The sequence below is a fragment of the Sinohyriopsis cumingii genome, chromosome 2 (assembly GCF_028554795.1).
Source record: "Sinohyriopsis cumingii isolate HCF-2022 chromosome 2, ASM2855479v2, whole genome shotgun sequence".
In the NCBI taxonomy this organism is placed as follows: Eukaryota; Metazoa; Mollusca; class Bivalvia; order Unionida; family Unionidae; genus Sinohyriopsis; species Sinohyriopsis cumingii.
Window position 1 is genome coordinate 142,286,905 of NC_142962.1, and position 21,969 is coordinate 142,308,873.

Here is a 21,969-nt window from a genome sequence, read left to right on the forward strand (position 1 = left end):
TAATAATAATAGCTGATGAGAGATGGCAGACGAACAATGGACAATCCCAAAAGTTCTGGTCTATGACCAGTAGAGCTAATGATTAAATGAGTTAGAGAGTTTTAATACATTCCAAGTAAAAATCAAACCTCTGTCATGAGTAATGATATCAAATGCCTAATTCTCATGCACTAGTGCTCTAATCCACTCCACTTTTTCTATAAATAAATGGAATCTAGATACATTATATATATATATATATATATATATATATATATATATATATATATATATATATATATATATATATACAATAAAATGACAACGAACTGAGTGAAACTAGTATCTAGCTAGCCTGAGTGCTCTCGATTCTTTAATGAGTGTTTTTCAAAGACAAATACAAAACATAGGCAAGACAGACAAATAAAACAGAAAAACTCTGGCCCCTGTGGTGATAAAAGGTGCAAAACCTGTCAACAAATGATAGAAACCAGGACATTTTCTAGCACAGTGACTAGAGAAAAATTAAACATACATGGTCCAAACAAAACATGCAAAACAGAGAATGTTATTTATCTCATCACATGTTAAGATCTGTAGCCTTCAGTATGTCGGAGAAAATGAAAAGCTACAAAAAAGGATCAACCTTCATAGATCTGATTGGATGACAAAGAAGCTGTACAGAAGCCCGGTCACAGAACACTTCTCCCCTGGCCACATGTGCAGTGATATAACACTTATTGCAATTGGTCACAACCCCAACTGGAGTCCCCAAATCAGGAAAGAAAAGGAATCATACTGGATACGCCGCCTTAGAACACTGAAACCAAGCGGTTTAAACCAAGAAGACTAGAAAAAGACAACCATGCACAAATAAAATTATCTCTTGCAGCCGACACATTTTCTTTTAAATAATTTTCTAAATTCGCTTAATAGCCTATGACTACTATAACAACGGGATATAATCTGTGCTTACATAAATTTACATAAAACAACAGATGTCATTATTGCTCATCAATTTCTAGGTCAATACAAATATTTTCCAGTATCAGCAACAAGCCAAAATAAACTTGTTGACACATAATAGAGTTAAAAGGTTGAATTCCTGTAGAAACAGCCATGTAAAGTTTCGCAAATATAACCATTTTTCTGTTTTGTTTGTCTAGTCTATGTTTTGTATTTGCCTTTGAAAAAGACTCATTAAAGAGTCAAAAGTACTCAGGCTAGCTAGATACTAGTTTCGCACTGTTCATTGTCAGTTTATTGCATTTATCTTAATCAATCCCTGACAGATGTGATCCCTTGCTGGATCCAGTGCACTTGAAAGCTTGGATTGTTATTCGCCATATGATTTGTATTCTTTAAATAATATACTGACCTGGCTCTTTTTTGGCTGCTACAGTTGTGGCACTTGGGGGTGGTGAAGTAATGGTTCTTGGAGGCTCCTCTTTGGGCAGCTGTTTGCTGAGAGCAGGTTTTAAGGCAGGCCTCTTTTCCTTTTCTTTTGTTTCCTTCAGTGAAAGGTCTTCATCATCAGATAGGGGGATCCCAGCTAGTGGGTCAGTCTCATCAAACTCTATCAAAGGAAATCAAAGTTATTTAGTTGTTAACCAAAAAAGGAATAAAAAACTGAACCAACCAGGATTAAATATAATCTGTGTACTTGATCTCCTTGTAATACCACAACAGGAACTAAACATTCATCATGACCCTCTTTTCTTAATAGAAAACTGAACTGTTTCACTGTTCAAAATCAATACATGTTATAGATTCTATTAGCGCCAGCTGCCAAAAAAGCTGTGATTTAATTCAAATTACTTTTCAAATACTACAGCATACAAATCTCAATAACAAATCTCAATGCGGACATTGCTGGAAAGTGATACACAACTCCTTTGGACAGTATTATGAGGGAGTACTGTCTCATGTACTTCATTATAAGGATACACAACTCCTTTGGACAGCATTATGAGGGAGTACTGTCTCATGTACTTCATTATAAGGATACACAACTCCTTTGGACAGTATTATGAGGGAGTACTGTCTCATGTACTTCATTATAAGGATACACAACTCCTTTGGACAGTATTATGAGGGAGTACTGTCTCATGTACTTCATTATAAGGATACACAACTCCTTTGGACAGTATTATGAGGGAGTACTGTCTCATGTACTTCATTATAAGGTGGTCCCATTATAAAGCATTACACTAGTACATCTCTCTCTCAATAACTGAAACACAATGGGTAAAAACAAATCAAAGACCACAGCATAAGCATGGGCACAAGTTACTGAGGTGAGGTAACTCAAAATATCAAGAAATGGCTGCACATCAAAAATGAGGGGATGTGGGTGAAGGGAATGGTTGAATACAGTTTTATAGTCTCATTTAGAATTTTGTTTGAGTGACTTTTCTATTGAAATTGTTTTGCTTTTTTGTTTACATTAATTTATTTTCAAGATAATCAATCTTTAAAAGATTAGTAAAAACATTACTGCAAGAGGTTTCAATACACATCACACATGTACCTGTGAAAATATTGTGTATTACAACCATGCTTTTTGCATATGAATGTGAATACACTCTAGTGATATTGTTGATTCAGAACAGAATTAGATTCTTTTTTCAAATAAGCTAGATGACAGTTATTTCAAGAAATATCTAAACGTGATTTTCTTTTGTTCTATCAGTAAAACAGTGATTATGTGATTACTCTACAAGTATTCATGAAAATTCTGTCCATCCTTGAGGAAACCTGTGAATGCCAAGCCAGAAATTTGAAGCTGACTATAAACTTTGGGTCTCACTTCTCCACAACGAATCCTATCTATGTAACTAAGCCCTTCATGCACCATATATGCCCTTCATTTGGTTCCCTTGCTAAGCTTGATCCCATTTGCAAATGATTAGGATAAACCACTGATCAATGTGTGATACTTAAGAGATGTCACTTACAATATTTAAAACAGAACTGAAAGAAATATTGAGCTGCAGTGATTACTAATACACACTGCAACTACTGAATAATCATTGTGAAGTAAATTCCTATTAATGTGGCAAATAAGTAACTGCATTCAATGATAGAACTGAATATTCATCGAATGTTTCTTTGTTTGATGATAACTGTCATCTGTCAAACAAATCTGGTAACCAGTTATCTTTACTCTTTGTATGATAAGTGTGTAAAAATACCATTTACATCTGGGCCAAAATTGTATGTGGTCATGCAAAAATAACAATTAAATATTGGTGCACAAAAATAATACCTAATGTAGAAATTAGAAATACATGTAATAAACCTGAAAGCCATGCCCTGAATCAATGCCTTAAGTTCAGTGCATATATTCAATTGAATGTTGCAGAAATTTTCTTTATTTGTGTCACCTTGAATATTTTATCTCAAAATCAATGGGTTTTATACTTGCCCTAAGTCAGCAATGAAGTTTTATACTTGCCCTAAGCCATCCATGGAATTTTACAGTTGCTCTAAGCCATCCATGAAGTTGTATACTTGCCCTAAGCCATCCATGAAGTTGTATACTTGCCCATAACCATCCATTAAGTTTTATACTTGCCCTAAGCTATCCATATCCATGAAGTTTGATGCAAGCAAATTTGAAGAAACAATACATCTTCTTTGACCTACATTTACTTTCACCTTTGACTTTTTATACCCAAATCCATGGGTTTCACTATTTTTCTTTTTTTTACTAAAAGTCAAAGTCATCCACAAATTATGTTCACAGTTCATGGTATAGTTGTTGTTCTAGGGTTTAACGCCATTTTTCAGCACAAGATAGGCAATACATGGCGGCCAGTATAACTGGTGGAGGAAGAACCCTGGAAAACCCAGGGAACAACCACCGACCCACAAGAAGCTACTGGCAGGCTTTCCCACGTACCCACGCTAGCCGAGCCTTGGACTCAAACCCACGCTGAAAGAGGTGAGATGGCAGTGATCCGGAATGGTGAGCGCTTTAGACCACTCGGCCACTCGGGGCCCCTTCATGGTATAGAACTTAAGTTATCTAATAGAAACCAAAAGGTACTGATAATGTAAGTAAAGTGATATAGCATGACATTCTATGCCCTGAGGCAGGTGCAGGCAATTTAAATTTGACTTAATATGTATGAATACAAATAATACAGATATAACTGTGTTTTCAGGTATGTCTAATAGAGATGAGCAGTAACAAGTTTACCATGGTATTTTTGTCGGTGTACATACCACAGTACTTTTTCACTGTACTGGTAGTTAGGTAGTTTCTGTCAATAAGGAACATACAGAAATTCCTGAATAATCTTTTGATGATTTTAATGGTATTAATGGTATGCTTTTTATGACAACATATTTAAAAAATGTATTTTTTTTAAACAACAGTTGTCTTTGTCATACAATAATTTTGAATGCTACAAATATAATTATATTTATGATTCTTTGTTCACGTTTGACACATGTCACATATGTGAACATGGTGGCTACATGGGATATTGTGAAAGGTGTTTGGTCCAAATTAAAGTTGTGGAAAAAATTTTAATTTTAAAAAAATTCATTTTAGTTTTTTACTAGCAGATGTTAAAGTATCGTTACAACTCCATGGTCTTAAATTAAGTAACAGAAAAGAGCAAAACCCATACAGTTTTGTAAAATTCAACAAATAATTTATTTCCCAAGAATACAAAGTGAAAATTCTAAAAGAACTAACAGGATTATGAATCAAATCCCCAAAAGTCATAAAAGTTCTATCACAAGTCCAAATGTATTGAGTTCCAATTGAATTACAGTGGTGTTCCAATTAAATTCCAATATTGAATGTTTAGATGTGCTAATGTGCCAGTGGACTGAGTGTGATGATGCGCTAACAGTCTTTTGATGTATCACAACAATATAATCCAAAATGTTCTTGTCTCAATGCACTATAATTCCAAATTAATGTTCCAGTCCAAGAATATTACAGAGCACTTTGTAATTCCAGTGAATAATAATTTGAATAAATAAATCTACTCAATTCAAAAACTAAACACAACAATCTGCTTCAGATGTTAAGGAGAGAATGAGTAATTCTCAGGTAAACAAGATTATATACCATCTACTTGACCTAGGTCACAATTATCATTTTCTTCAAATACTCCATCAACTTAATGGAAACTTCCATTCTAGAAGTTTCTAAGTTTAGAATCAAGACTATAAACAAGTTTACAATTAATATGAAAATCTAAATATTTAACCCATACTCATAGAGAAATATTAGCTATGAATTATGTTGTTTACAAAATAAATATTACTGGTCAGGGACACTATAACCTTGATTTTGGACATAACAGTACTAAGATGTTCAGGAAAGCAATTGTCTTCTATTTGAATTTTGCATAAATTCTCAAGTCCACTGAAATTTTGTCATTTATTGAATAACTGTGCTTTGTGTTTACTTGATCTCTTGTATATATGTCTTGCCTGGATGTTGGCATCCCACTCCAAGTTTTCCTTTCTATTATATCGATAGAGTAGCTAGTAAATTGTAGGTGTCGACACTTCCTACATTATCAACAAGTTCTCAACTGTCAGCACGATGTCTTTTACAGGATGTCATCTCACTTTAATTATAGCTTTTAGATTACAACTTATGTAACAATTAACATACATATAACAAATTCATGGACCATAAGTTCCTGCCCATTTAATTTTAAGCAGTGGGGAGTGGGTGATATTTTCCTTTCAGCTGAGGTATTATATTTTCTTTTATTTCAAGAAATTTCTTTTCAAATAATATAATGGATATAATATGGATTGATTTTGATATATCTAAGCAAGTTGTTTTTTTTTCCAGCTATTAACAGACAGATCTTTTTTAAAGTGCCAGGCCCTTGTCTCAGAACATTAAATTGTTGGTCCTTAATATAACTTCTGTATATCAAGGTATGTAATGCAGTATATTCAGAAATACAGCAGAATACCAACCAAAGTATAAAATGTTTTGTGGTAGCCAGCTCTAATGTCTAATGAATATTAAGATTCAATGAAATATTTGTGGAATACTCCAGCAGAAGATATATATATATATATATATATAACCACACATACACACACACACCACTCTCTTGATAACTCACCGTTATCTCATGCACATGCCTATAATGCAGGGTCAGTTATGGATCCCTTTATTTTACTAGAAAGTACCAAAAATTTGACTCTATATTTGTTGAACATGAAGACAATTGTGATCAAAATTGGTAACTGAAACCTTGAAATATCGCTCATTTTATCATCAAAAACAGTTGATATGACCTGGAAATCTGAATCAACATTATGAAATTATCAACTTTTAATAAGAAGTCATGTATTTTGTTAAAATTTCTTTCCAAACAACATTCTTGGTACACCGTAAATAACAGTATGCAACAAAATTTCAATCAATGAAATTGTCACTAACGCCTAGTTGAGGCAGCACTTTACAAAAATAAAAATTAATTACATCTTTTTATCAAGTGAAATGCATATTTTAGTTATATCTTTTAGTTCAGTTTAAGTTTAATGATCATAAATACAATGTTGTATTCAAGCGTGAAATTTGTCAATCTAGTGCAGCTATGTCTGCGAGCATTTCTGTGAGAATCTAAGTGCTGACTGTGTTTTGATGCCTAATTTGGATAAGTATTTTTGAATTAACAGCTGACCTCTCTGTATTAGCACGTTAATTGCATCTTTTGTATCAAATAAAAAGGGTGGACTAAGCGAAAGGCTAAAAGGCATGCAAATTCAACCTGCATAAGAGCTAGCAGCCCCAGTCTAGTGTCCGGTCAACTCATTTCAAGCAAACAATCAATCACTGTTAAAATTTTTGAGGTGAATGTAATATAATTAAACTATATGTACCTTAATTTAGCATACTCATTAACAAATGTGATCGATGATAGCAAGACAACCAAGTGAAATGAATACTTGATGACATAAAATTCTGTTTATAGATTTTTTAATGAACAGCTAGTTTCAGAGTTTGTAGTTAATTTATAATTCCTGTATTGCACTAATAGTTTTCCTCATGGATGATATGAAGTTTCACTATCACATGCAATAAAATCATGACATCAATATTTTAGTAGAGAACAATTTTAAAAAACTGACTTTTGACGATGATGGCTACAAAATTAAATGATACTTTTTATGTTAAATAAAAGGAATCTTGTTTGATTGTGCATTCGAATCAATAACTAGTCTGGTTCCCTGCTTAGTATGCTCATTGCATTGCATTCCACAAGAGTACAGAGCAGACGGATTTGGGAACCAGATTACTCAACAAAAACATAATGCAGTGATGTAATACACAATGTGTTCACGTACACGTGAAGGCTGTCGAAACCATTTGGAGTAATGTTAACAATCTCTTAGCTGTTGGATATCTTGAAAATAGTCATTTTTGCATAAAAATGAATAACTTCGTTAGAAAAAGCACTTTATTGACAATTATTCCCAACAGAATTTTAAAACGAGTATTCAGCTATTTAACAGACCAGTTTGCCACCCACCTCACCTAGTGATTTTCTTGATGTCCAGCAAGGATGGTATAATTTCATATTGCTATGGAAATCCTTCGATAACATGTGCCCTCACTTATAGCGAGGTCTGTTTTTGGACCCCGTTGTGCATGAGTTATCATGGGAGATGTAAATAGTGATATAGTGTGTGTGTGTATATATATATATATATATATATATATATATATATATATATATATATATACACACACACACACACACACACACACACGCACACACATCTCCTTCGATAACTCGTGCACAACAGGGTCTAAAAACAGGCACCTTTATTTGATGGTCATCTAGTCTCAATGACCATTCTTATTGACCCCCAGTGGAATTTCCTCTATAAAAGTAATGTAGTGAAGTTGTCACCTGCTTCCCATTGTGAATGGCAGAGTGTTTCCTAATCAAACAATGGTTTCTTACTAATTTAAACAGCCACTCAAGCATACAGACCATGACTGATCTAGATATGCAAATCAATGATTTGTTTTCACTTCAAAGTTTAGGTATAGAAGAACATGTCATCTGTTGCTTATATTCACTGTACACAAGTCAATCTGTCGGTGTTAATTTATATTGGTTAATCTCTCCATTGTTATTTTAATAATTTGACTTAAAAATCAGTGTGTGTGTGTGTTTGTGTGTGTGTGTGTGTGCAATCATGTGTAAATCTAAAATTCAATTACAGTCATGCTTCTCTCTCACAAGTTTGTGCTGAATTTTAATTAACCTCCAAAGTCATACTTCCTGGCCTTCGGTGTTGTTTTGGGCCTTTCTTTACAGTACATAACTCAATCTGTCACTGTTCATTTATACTGATTAATCTCTCCCTTGTTATTTTAATAATTTGACTTAAAAATCATTGTGTGTGTGTGTGCAATCATGTGTAAATCTAAAAATGCAATTACAGTCATGCTTCTCTCTCGTAAGTTTGTGCTGAATTTTAATTTACCTCCAAAGTCATACTTCCTGGCCTTTGGTGTTGTTCTAGGCCTTTCTTCATTCATCTGGCCAGGCTTTACAGTTTCTGATATATCTGAAAGTTAATCAATTATTTGAAAACCAATTCTTACAATGATTGTAAGCAGGTGATACCTTTAAGCTACACGTGTGTTATTGATTTATGCAACCTTTGTGCATGAAAGTCTATTATTATATTTCATGGACAGAAAACCTGAGTATTTTCTACATGCATGGCAATGAAATTTTCAGGAAATTGAACAAAAGTTCCCATTTTTTCTCTTATTTTGTATGGAAAAACAAAGGATTCATCCCCTGTCATGGAAGGGCATAAAAGTGCTTCCCCACAACAGCAAGTCTCATGAAAGAAAATTTTGTAAAAGACTATTCTCCAATAATACTTAACTAATCATATTAATCAGAGATAACTTTTTCTGCTACCTCTGAATCCAGCCCTCTCAAAAAGATGGGAAAAAAATCTTTTCTATAATAAATTTGTATAGACAAAGGGAAGCAACTCTTACTCTTCCAACCCAATAGGAAACCAATTATTCTTGGATGAATCAGTTTTCACCTGAACGAAACCATAAAGGATGCTCACATTGCAGAGAAGATTGTGATGGATTATTTGTAAAGTGATCTGGACAGTAAAATCAAAGAAACATAATTTACTAAAATATTTGCTGTCTCCGTTAAATAATTTAGTTGACATTATATTAGGAGAATACATAAGAGGATGAGGAAATGCTGAGCATCCTTTCTCTACCTGTGTCACCCTTTTGGAGCATGACTGCTCTACTAAGGTGAGGAACTCCTAATGCTAATTTAGCACAATGACAGACAATTTATTTATAAACCTGTGGCAGAGATCCCAATGGGACTCTGCACTTGATTATTGTCTCACCATCAAAAGTTTCCCAGGCAAATCTAACAAAAGTAGCAAATTCATGTCTGGATCAAAGGTTGTGTTTTCATGAATGGTGAGTGGTCCTGTCTGTGCAGCTACCACTAAACCAATGAGATTCAGTTCTCTCCTTTGTTAGGCCATATCATGCAAATGGAAGCTAGAGAAGTTAGACTAGGCATGCCAGCCACTGATTCCCAAACTGAGACATTACATTCAAGGCCATTCTGACATTAAGTCACTTATATTTTGTGAGCTGTAATCTTCATTAGTGTACTTGATCCAGTTAGAGTTAGAATACACTGGTTTAATACCCATGTGGCCATTCTTTTGTGGGGTTATGTTTCGTATTAGTGCCTTTGGTAGGAATAGTCTTGTACATTTGATACAGATAGCATCCATGCATCTCGGGTAATAACTAAGGGTAAGCACAGGGTCATGCAGCTTGGCTTCTCTCAACAGATCATTCAAGGAGAGAGAACAAATAGTTATTGTTGGCTGACTAGTGACAGCAACCTGTTCTTAGGAAGGAACCAGGTTCTTTCATTACAACAAATGAACCATCAGAATGGAACTGCATGTAGTTTGGATCTATGGATATCATTTGCATCATGCTCACTCGTCTTGCTGAAGTTAGCATTATCCTTAATTGTAAGTCATGTTGGATAGCTACTTCTGTGAAGGGGAAGATGCTTGCTCCAACTTGGATGAGTAAGACTATGTCAAAACCCAGAAGAGATTCCATTTGTGAATGTGAGTGAGCATGGTCTATATGTCAGAATTGGATTGCAGGTTGGAAATTACCTTTCTTGCAGCCAAAATCATCTCTTCCATGAAGCCTGCATGTGTCTGAGATCATGGAACAATTTCCTTGATTGTACTTGGGGCTAACAGCTGGTCATCGAAGTCAAAAAGAAAATAGTCTGCATTATTAATGGGTGCTGAGATGGTGCAATGTCACTGATGTGACATCAGTCACTAACAATACGTGATTTCTCTTTGTATGTATTCAAAGTGGAGGATCTTCAGCTATGGCAATCCTCTCCATGATTGAAGCCCCAACTCTTTTTCAAAAAGGACATCCCTGGAACCAGCCAGCAGTGAAGCAGGATCTTTTATGGACATGGATTGATTAGTTGCAATCTTGATTACCAAAGAAAAGTGGAAGTTGCTGTGACTTGTATGGGCATGTCTGTCACTAATCGAGCAGATCATTGATCCAGGATGACTCAACATTGTCAGGTAATCAGTGCTACTGCTGACTGTGCACAGGAATTCTTAATTATTATCTTCATAATCAAAACTCATGGAAAGAAGGTGTAAGCTCATGTTATCTCCCAACTGATTAAAACAGCATTACAGCCCATGCTTCCAGGGTTTGGGAAAAATGAAAAAGAAATGTCAAGCATCATAAAGCCCCACAAGTCACAGACCTGTTGGGAGGCTCCTGGACAAACAACTCTGTATAAATTAGTTGTACCCGCTTGATAATGAGTCAGCCAGCACAGTGAGCCACTACGAAAGTGTTGGACTTGAATAAAATTACCTGATATCTGGAATATTTTATTTTACCTATGAAGGTATTCCCCTATCACAAGGCAAAGGCCTGATGATTGTTCCCACCTTACAAAGATACCTCACCACAACCAATTTCTCCAACATTATCTGGACCCTGCTCCATCATGTTCCACCCATATAAGGAAGGCATTGAGTAAGGCTTTTGTTTCCATGAGACTGATATGAAGAACCTTCTCTTGAAGCATCCACATGCCAGAGATCATCACAGGTCCAGTAGTAACCTGGCACTGTAACAGGTCCATCCCCACAGTGAGTAGACATAGGAGCTGTAAGAAACTTCCTTACCAAATCACCGTCTTGTTTGATTCTTTCTCTGACATGAGCTATACTTCTGATGCATTTGCAAGAAAGATAAAGAGTTAATATTTTTAAGAGTTCCATATCTAGACGGACAACTTCACTACATTGATTATCCACCCTGAACTGTGAATGAGGGGAGTAAGATCATTCATGTCTTTAACCAAAAATCATACTTACAGAATAATGCTGCCTTCTCTTTGGATGATGTCCTGAACTGGGATATGACTTGGTCTAATGTCTTGCTGAAGGTCCAACCAGAATATCTTGATTCATGCCTTCTTTGATGAATGAATGATTATTTCCATGCATTTGGGAGGAAGAAACTAAGATGATATGTGTTAAGGGTTACATTAACTAGATGGACCAAAATAATGATAAGGGAAAAGGTCCAACTTCTTTACAGTAATTATCCACCACACAATGAGGGAAGTAAAGCTGTTCATTTCATGAACCAAAATCCAAACTTACCAAGCATTCTTGCAATGTGTCATGCAGTACATCACTGTCTCTTTGGTGGATGTCCTGAACTTTTAGTGAATGCCATTCTGTATATGGGAGTATGCATTGGGCATTCAAGACTGATCAGGTACTCATCACATCTCTATCACTGGCCTTAGTTGCCATTAGACTTCATGACCAGAAATGTTCTGGAGTAGAAGCCCTGTTGTGTGCAGTTTTGATAATATCTACTCCACTCTTTACCAACAGAAAAAACTAGATTTTCTTGTGTAAAGACATCCCCTTTATGCAATTACTTCAGAGCTCCTTCATGAATGTTGAATGAAGAAAGTGGAGGGGTTTAGAAACCCTCTGACATGGTTTGTATTTCTCATCATATTGTAAATATGGTTTATCCAAATCTAGCAAAAGAGGATTAGTCTGGTGCCTCAGATCGGTCACCAGACAGAATAGGTGACAATGTATCACCAACGATTGATGGAAGGAGAAACTGTGTTCCTTTGTTTCCACTTCCTACCTGACTGTGGAAATAGAGGCCAAACATTTGCTTGGCCAGGAAAAAAAACCTGTCATTGTTAAGAACTGCCAGTGTGAATTCTCTGATGACCATTACCTCTTCTCATGTGCATTCTCTAACAGGCTTGTATTTAGATAGGAGACTAAGCAGAAAGTTAATGCCCAAACAAAAGTGAAGAACTGAAAAGAAAGGAGTGAACAGAAACACAGCAATATCAGTAACCTTGTCAGCTAGATTTAAAAATTGTCATATGCATAAAGTCAAGTAAGAAAAAAAGTCAACTCAACTATCTTGTACTAACTTTGACATGGCATTAAAGACTTGTCTGCACACTTTGTCAACATCTAGACAAGGTACAGGCTGAGAAAGTACCTATGTACATAAACATTTTACATGTGTGGTGAGAAAGCTGCAAGCAAATGACTCACCATAAAGAAGCTTTACATTACCAGGATGCAAATGCCCCAAGAGATGCTATTTCAAATCTTTAACAATTGTGGTAAGATTATGAATGATGAACTGTTGTCGACCAAGGCTTTGACCTTGTGGCAGAATTTATTTAATGGTTGAGTAGGACATTCTGACAGAAGCAAAATCTGATAGATTGGCTCTATCACTGCCATAAACTAAGTTCTGTCTGTTCCATGTCAGATAGGCATGTTCTGGCATTTTCATTTGATCAACTTCATTCATTAATTGGAAGTGACGATAAAGTATCATCATGCATCATCATTTTGCACATTAGATATGCCATCAATAGTGATTGCATTATGGAATACTGGTCCAGTGTGTCCAGTTTAACTTGGTCAGCAGGCTCCATAAGTAATGCTGGTTCACTAGAAATTTTATAGGAACAGTCAGTCCAGTTGATCAGTCAAATGACTTGCTAGTACAAAGGTCATTCATATCCCTGGACTGGTTGATCTGCAGTTAGAAGTGTACCAAAAGACAGTATATGCCATACTGTCCATCCAGCTGGTGAGGTGTGGTTGTTATGGCCAAGCAGATTGGATTGCCTGTGCCAATCTATTCAAGGATATAGTATGTTCTGGCACCATTCTGTATCTGCAAGGGGAGTGGAAGGGACATCTGGAATTCATCCATGAGACTAATCAATGATTCCACTACATTCACAGATATAGTATGTTCTGGCACTATCCTGCATCTCCATGGGGGCAGGAGAGAGGGCATCTTGATGTCATCCATGAGACTAATCAATAATTTGGATATGACATGCATATTGTATTGGGGCATGCCTGTTTTTGTGGCCCTTGAGCTGTCTTTTCAAAATGATGGACCAAGTATTTTTGTACCAAATTATTAGCAAATCTATGTGTAGACATGGTGCATATTGCTACAAACAACTGTGTGTTTAGAAACATCTCATGTCCATCCTCTACAACACTAGATCATTAACATTTCTTGCACTTGTTTTTCATCTCTGTAATGAAGAGGAACATATATATATGTATATGTATATACATGTATACTGAAATGATGTAAACTGCATTATTGAAATGTACAGAACTGTAATTGCTGATAAGTTCAGTACCAGAAAATATCTCCAGTGAATCTGAATTCTACAGACTGAAATCACATATAACAATAATGAATGGCATGATAATTGCAATAAATATGAATAAAATGTTGCATGCAAAAAAATATTCTGACTTCCTATACCACTGAAAATAAAAGATAGATGATCTGAAGCTTAATTATGGGATTAAATGGGGAAATCTTTACAGCCTGATAAAAAAAGTAAAGCTGGTACATACATGTGTAACACAGAAGGTAGAAAGGCAAGTAAACCTGTAAAAGTTGCTTCCCTTTGTCTATATAATATATAGAATGAATGACATACTTTCATCCTTAATATAATGTGATGATGTACTGTATTTTACAGAGAAACAACTTTTCATAATAAAGCTTGCTGAGATTTATTCCCTGTTAAGAGTGAGTCACAACAGAGAGAATGCTGTAATGTTGTGTCCCATTTATGAGTCAAACACTATATTTTACATCAAGACAGATTGAAGACCTCAATACGAACAATATGTAATAGTCTGATCAGTGCAAAGATATATAAAATAATCATCTTGCCTGCAACAATGTTGGTACAGCTCTAGTAGAATATGACTTTAAAAAACTCATGACTGACCTCTGACCTTTGAACCACCCATTCCTCCTGCGAACAGGTGACAAATCTAAGAACAATATTATATACTGAAACTGATGATGTAGATCTTAACAATTTGAAATGAAAAACTAAACAATTCAACATGTGACCTTGACTTTGATAGCTGGACTATCCCCAAGAATGTTCCATGTACACCAGTGAATCTGGCGAACCTTTCCACATCACAAGAGTAGTGATATTTACATACGGTGATAAGCATCTTCACCTTTATCTGATGTCATTAAAAGACGGTACCACCAGATCCAAACACTGTAACTATTTACCATTATGTAAAATTTCAACAACTGCTTTTTGTGACTCTGATTTTTTACCTCCTTAGCCTTGATCTCAAGAGATAATCCTTTCCCCTCATGCATTTGTAAAAAAAGTCTAATGATGATCTCATGACGAAAACAGGAGATGTTACTGTCCATTAAAAAAACGAAAAGCTGACACCAGATAGATTAACAGATGGATGAATATTATCATTGCTATGTCTTGCCATCTGTAACATTCATCTCCAGGCAAGACATAAAGTTCATAGCAAAGCCAAGATGTAAATAATCAACCATAATGATGGACAGACATTTAGTTAAATTAAAGTCTGTTATTATTTAACTCTTGTGGGTTAAAATAAAAACTCAGCCAATTTGAATCAACTGACCTGTATGTCGAGCAGGTGCTGTACTGGGCTTTTGTGCAGGAGTCATCCCTTTCCCAGTAGGACTAGTTGAAGTTTCCCTGCCTGGTGGAGAGGTAGGCTTTGTAACAGAGGAGGTAACCATGTGGGTTGGGGAGGTGACTTTGTTGACAGGTGTTGCTCTGTGCTGGGGGGAACTAGCATTGGGAGTGGTGCTACGAGATCGTGGTGTGCCTGTTCGCCGAGGTGTTATAGATTTCCCACTTTTATCTTTCAAGCTTCCTTTTTTAGGAGTTTTACCAGTGCTACCACCAAACAAATCTGCATCCAGATCTTCCAAGTCCTAGCATATGTGAAAACATTAAAGTTCATAATCTTTATGTTCATTTTGCTGATCATTTATTTAGATTACAATGATACAACAGAACCCTATCTTGCCCACATACTATAATGTAACTCTAGTGTAACCTGCAAACCATACTCTAATGTAACCTGCAAACAAAACATGTAACTCAAATGTAAATTGTAATCCATGCTATAATGTTAATCTTGTGTCAATGACACGAAAATAAACTTTAACATAATTCTTATACAAAAATACATTGCTGATTCCCTCAATGGTTTCACAAAATGACAGAAAAAGACTCAACTTTGAATCAATATCCATATCTCTTATCTGCTCTTGGTTGCCAAGAAAGAACACTTGCACACAATTGTTTCAATTTTCATTTACAAATAAAGAATTCTGATTGCAGTTCTGGTGTTTGTTTTTCTGTTTGTTTCTAAAACAATGACAGTCTGTTCATCATGTACCCGTACTGCCATTGGTAGTAAGTTTGTAGAAACTGTGCATATGAACAGGGCCCAGATCTAACCTCAATATTATTTTATAATGCAAAGGTTGTTTTTCACAACAGTATCTATATCAAAATAATATACATCTATTACACTTGAAGATATCATGACATGAAAACTCCAGATACGGTGATCATTGCCCTTAACATCTCATGGAGCCAAGTAACTCAGACTAGTTCAGGAACTCAAGCGCAGAATACCATTATTTGAACTCTGATCACAGGTATGAGATCCAACTACATTGTCATATGTATGAGATCCATCTACAGCGTCATATGTATGAGATCCATCTACAGTGAAACCTGTCATTTTGGTTTTGGTTTTTAGAAGTTTTTGTTTTACTGGGAGTTTTGCAGATATGATGACATATGTCCTTTTCTAAGCACTTATGTAATGAGAGAGAGACTCAAGGTATGTCATATCACTGATAGTTGGCACATTCTCATCGTTGTATTCATCATTGCCTGATTGTATACATGTAAACAGTGAATAGCATCATTCACAAGTAGATACTAAGCAGATAAACATAATCTTTCTTAAATGGCTTATCTACCTACAAGCATTTAGTTGTTAATAAATCACCTCAAAAGATGTCTCTTTCTCCTCATGCAAAGACTTTAGATTAGCCTATTGTCTGCCCTAATCTGTGTTAGCACATGTGTCAAAAACTGTTTTAATCTCATCTATCTGTGAGGCATTTTCCAGGTGTTTGTCTCATTGATAAGCCTTCTACTGCATTAGTTAACTGTAATTAGTAAGTTCCAATGTGTGTCAGGAATTTTGCTGGCAAAATACATTTCCATATTTGAAGTGAGTTTTGATTTTACAGAAGTTTTTTAAGCATAAATTTAATATTTTGTATATAAATTTGTTTCTGTATACAGAGTAGAGGGATTTTATTTTGCTGGTAAAAATGATGATATTAAAAGAGGTAAAATTTGGGACTACAAGAACAAATTTTGTCTTGAGGTGATTTATACTGAGAAATCAGCTTTGTGGAGGTTCATAGTACATGTACATCCAAAATGAGGTTATCAAAAGAAAATATGCCTTTCAATAATAGTGAGTTAACAAAAACTTAAATGTTTGATATGTTGACTGCTTTATCAGAAAAAAATGTAAACCCAATTTAGTTTACTGGCGAATTGAAAACAAAGATAACACACACACACACACACAGAGTTAAACCACCTGAATGAGAAAAAGAACTGTTATGCACAAATGTCTGGCTCCATGCTTTGCAGTTGTAAATATAAAAGAAATCTGCAATTATATGTTGTCTAAATGTAACACTGATGCCCACTGACTTACAGTTACCCAAGTGATTCATTAATTTAGTTTTGCCAACTGTCTCAAGAGTAAAGGTTAATTTTCCTTTCCCATTACCTTTAACAACTGTGTGCCTCTCTTTGTATAGAGATCTGCATGATCACAGGATGTAAAGCATATCAGCTGCTATTATTGTTGCCTATTGACAATATCAATTAATCTGACCTATAATTAGGGTAATCAAAGACTATTTGGGTTAATTAATTTATGTTCCTTATCTAGAATTCTCTAAGTGAAAACTCATGAAGTAGTTAATGAAATGGTACATTTCTGTATGCATTTCACATTTTACAATTAATAACTTGTTTTTCATCAATTAGGGTTTAATTCTATATTTTGGACTACACAGGTAATGAGATTTGAAAACAGCACTTAACTATTCTCTCATAGTAGGTTATTATGAAAAAATGAGGCCAGAGATTGCAGGGTTCATATTCTACTTCAAGGACTCGAAAACAAGTGCACCAAAATGTATTTCAATTATCTATTTAAAAGTTTTATTCAGTACCTGAAATGTATGCATCTATGTACAAGCATTTAATGGCATGTCAGCACAATAATGACTACATCATGCCATTTATAAGCAAAGTTCAACAATCTAAAACTAAAGAAATGCATAAGAAACTTTAGGAAGATAAAACCCTTCTAAATGTGTATAAACATGATGAACAATATATACAAGACAATACATAAAAAAACAAATTTCTTGTATATAATGCTTTAAAAAAGTATAAGCTCTTAAAACAGAGGATCAAATTTTTTTATATCAATCACAGTCCCAACAAATGTCAAGGATTTTCCCATGTGGTACAACATTAAAATATTTGTTAACTGAGTTCTCTGGGAAAAACATTCTTTCTCACAGGGTGAAAGTGGATGTACACAACAAGAGTGTGTTCCACTCTCAGTGGACATCGGCAGGGCATGCACTCAGGTTAAGGTTCACCCTTCAGAAGGTATGTGTAAATCAGGTATGTGTGTCCTATATATGACATAATACCATCTCAGCTCTGTGATTTGTTCTATATGAGAACTGCCACAGTCCATTAGTAAAGTACATGTCAATCATTAACAAGACCAGGTTCCTAAATTACCAAAAACTACAACCCTTCACTTCCTGCTGATTATTTTATTTAAAATACCACTATGATGAATTCTAAATGTGTGTAAACATGAATAACAAAATATACAAGACAATACATAAAATAAAACATTTCTTGAACATAATGCTTTTAAAAAAAAGTATAAGTTCTTAAAATTGAAGATTAATTTTTTTTTATATCAATCACATTCCCAAAAAATGTCAAGGATTTTCTCTTGTGGTACAGCATTAAAATATTCGTTAATTGAGTTCTCTGGGAAAAACATTCCGTCTCACAGGGTGAAAGCAGATGCATGCAACAAGAATGTGTTCCACTCTCAGTGGACATTGGCAGGTTAAGGTTCACCCTTCAGAAGGTATGTGTAAATCAGGTATGTGTGTCATATATATGACATAATACGATCTCAACTCTGTGATTTGTTCCACATGAGAACTGCCACATTCCAATCATACAGTACATATCATTAACAAGACCAGGTTCCTAAATTACCAAAAACTACAACCCTTCACTGCCTGCTGATTATTTTATCTAAAATACCACTTATGATGAATTGGGATTTAGTGGTGTCACATATAAAAGTGTATTAAGTTCTAATGATGATTTAATTGATGCATTTGGTTTTGATTTTAACAACTTAAATTTATTAAAAAATATCACTGGTGCCTTGAGTTTTTTCATTCAATCTCATCACCCTTCAACATGAGCATGTGGGTAGAATGGCTAAACAGTGCCTAGTAAGGTTAGGGAATCCATAAAAGGCATGTAAAATAAAATAAAGGCAATAAAGGTAAAACCTTTAAATAAAGAGTCACATTTTTTAAATACAATCTGGACTTTTTTCACAAACAAATTAAGACGTTCTCTGCTGGATTAATATCACTTGATGCATCCTGGATAAAAAATTGTTGACTCCATTTGTCACCTGTTCTAACATGCAGAAGAGCACATCTGGCATATTAGTAATTCCAAAGCCCACTTGGAGCAGTGACTTTATATATTAACCATTTGCAACAGCTGGTCCAACTGTATGAAGAATATAATCTGTTCAGATAAGAAAAAAAGCCAATATAACTGGCTACTATTGAATTGTCTTTGATGCACTATACTGTTTTCATGAAAACTACGTGTAAAAATTTGCTTCAGGCTCGATGCCATCTTGCAAAATATGTTTGTATCAAGGTAAGCTTTTGCCTTATTCTGCTAAAAGATATGTTTTTCAAACACTTTAACTACATGTTTCAAACAGCAAAAAATTTAAAGCTAATGCATTCCATATTATGGTGAGGTTGTATTAAAGTAGCATTATGAAAAATTGCATACAAACCTTTATGCTCTGTGCCACCTGATTGACATCTGCTTCTGACACATCTGACGACAGGTCATCCTCAGCTGCCTGAGCCAGACTGCTGTAGAAATCCCCCTCCTTTGACCTGGCAAAGTCACATACAAAATTTAAATTATATAGCTTTTTTGACATAGTTATATTTATGAAGCCTGGAGACAAATCAAAATATAAACTATTCAACAATAATAAAATGTATCATCCTAATTTTCTTCCCAGGTTTCTAAATATAAATCACTCAAGTATGCTTCAATGTTTCAATATCACATATCTTACAAAATCTTTTTTTTCTTGCTACACCTCTCCCCCAATAATTCACTCACAGAAAACTTGCAAACATACTTCCAAAACAGGGTCAGGTGTGGATCCCATTTTCTTGATATATTGCTCATAATTTCCAAAAAAGGTGGTTAGTACCCAGAAATTTGATTCAAAATTGTGAATTTCATAGCTTTTAATTAGTTCCAGATTTTGCTAAAGTTTCTTTAAAAAGAGGCAATTTTCCATACACTAAAAACAACATTATTTCATGAAAATTTAAATGTCAGTAATGCCTACTGGTCACAATACTTTTACAAGTTGTTACGTATATTTAATCTATCCTGTGTTCATGATTGAGGATAGAGCCTTGGAGTGTACCAACTCTTTGTCTTGTTAGTAAGCCATGAAGAGGCTGTTTACTTAGGTATAAGTTCAAGACCTAGCCTTACTTATGACCTTAGAAAGTTCTAGAAAATAAACCTGTTACAATCTGAGATAATTTTCCATTAAGATGATTGAGTTACTGTGAAGTAGACCAGGTGGGGTAGTACTGCAACAGGTGAGGATATGTTGAAACAGAGGTCAAGTAATAAGAGTCGTAGGTATGTATATAAAGAATTACTCATTCCTATTCCTATTTTAATTTCAGTCTGCATAAGTACTTACTGTTGTGTTTAAATTAAATTTGAGAGGAATCATTTATTTAAATTATTTATTGGAAATACAAAGTGTACACAAACTGGGCTAAAATACTTTTTTAGGATTACTTCTGAATTTATTCAAAGATGTTCTGGATTACATCAATGTGATAAAGCAAGACTGTTGACATATCAACACACTCATGGCTATTGGTACATCAGTAAATTCAACACTCAGAATTCATTCAGAACACTTTATGATTTTGGGCTTGTGATAGAACGTTTAGGATTATTTGGGATTTAATTCACAATACTGCAAGTTCCTCTTAAATGTTCATTTTATAACAAAAGAGAATTAAAATATTTTTTTTTTATTTTGCTAAACTTCATGGTTTTTTCTTTTTTTCTTGCTAAGTTTAATACTATAGAGTCATACCAATATAAATACCAATTAAATAAGTCTTGTCAACTGAAATTTATGGTATCTTTTAATTTGATTTCAGTGTAACCATCTTAAATGCAATTTGCTCTCTTGTATTCAAAAATGAAAAGTGTCCACTGACCAATCTCAGTAATGTCCACAAGCATTTCTGTGAGAACCTAATTAAGCACTGACTGTTTTTTGATCTCTGACTTTCAGACGTACTTATTACAGTGTTACAATCAATTAAACGTTTACCTGCATTGTATTATCGCATTAGCCTTATGTATGAAATCAAGTAAAAGGGACAGAATAAAAAAATTAAAAGGGATGCAAATCCAACCTGCATATGTTATTGTGTTTAAGTCGACTCATTTCAAATGACTAACTGAACACTCAGAACACTGTAAGTACATGCAACTTAATTAAAGTATCTAACATTAATCAGTGGTTTATCATGCTCATTCCCAAATGTAATAAATGATAGCAAATGAATGAAGGGAAGGGCATACTATATGTGTATTACAGGCTTAGTTTGACATAAAGGGTTCATTGAGGAGAAGCTGGTTCAAAGTTTATAATAAACTTAAATTTCCCAAACTATAGCTCAGAGGTTTGCTTAATGATTGGCAAAGAAAAGACAGAATCAGTATTTTACTAATAATTGCTTACAAATTTGAGTTTAGACATTTTTATTTCTCTAAATTAATGTCATTCTCTTTTTAAATAAAGAATATTGTCTTATTCTGAATAGTATAGTAACAACAGAAATTCATTCACATGCAAAAAGTGGTGACAAAATACACAATACTTTTGCTGGTGTGATGTGTGCTGAAACCACCTGAGGCAATGTTTCCAATGTTCTGAGATTGGATATATTTAAAATTAAGGTAATCTACAAAGAACAAATGAAGAAATTCATTAGTAAAAAGCTACTTATCGACATTTATTCCCAATGTGATTATC

General features: G+C 34.5%; 1 protein-coding gene across 1 annotated transcript in view; it reads right to left on the reverse strand.

Moving 5' to 3' along the window:
• Nucleotides 1–21,969, reverse strand: part of LOC149805973 (fas-binding factor 1 homolog) — a 128,817-nt gene that overhangs the window by 90,998 nt on the left and 15,850 nt on the right. The window contains exons 6-9 of the mRNA XM_089950770.1: nt 19,666–19,771; nt 15,079–15,397; nt 8,473–8,556; nt 1,358–1,555 (exon numbers count right to left, since the gene is read on the reverse strand). Of these exons, the coding sequence (XP_089806896.1) occupies nt 1,358–1,555; nt 8,473–8,556; nt 15,079–15,397; nt 19,666–19,771 (707 nt within the window). The remainder of the gene's footprint in view (nt 1–1,357; nt 1,556–8,472; nt 8,557–15,078; nt 15,398–19,665; nt 19,772–21,969) is intronic.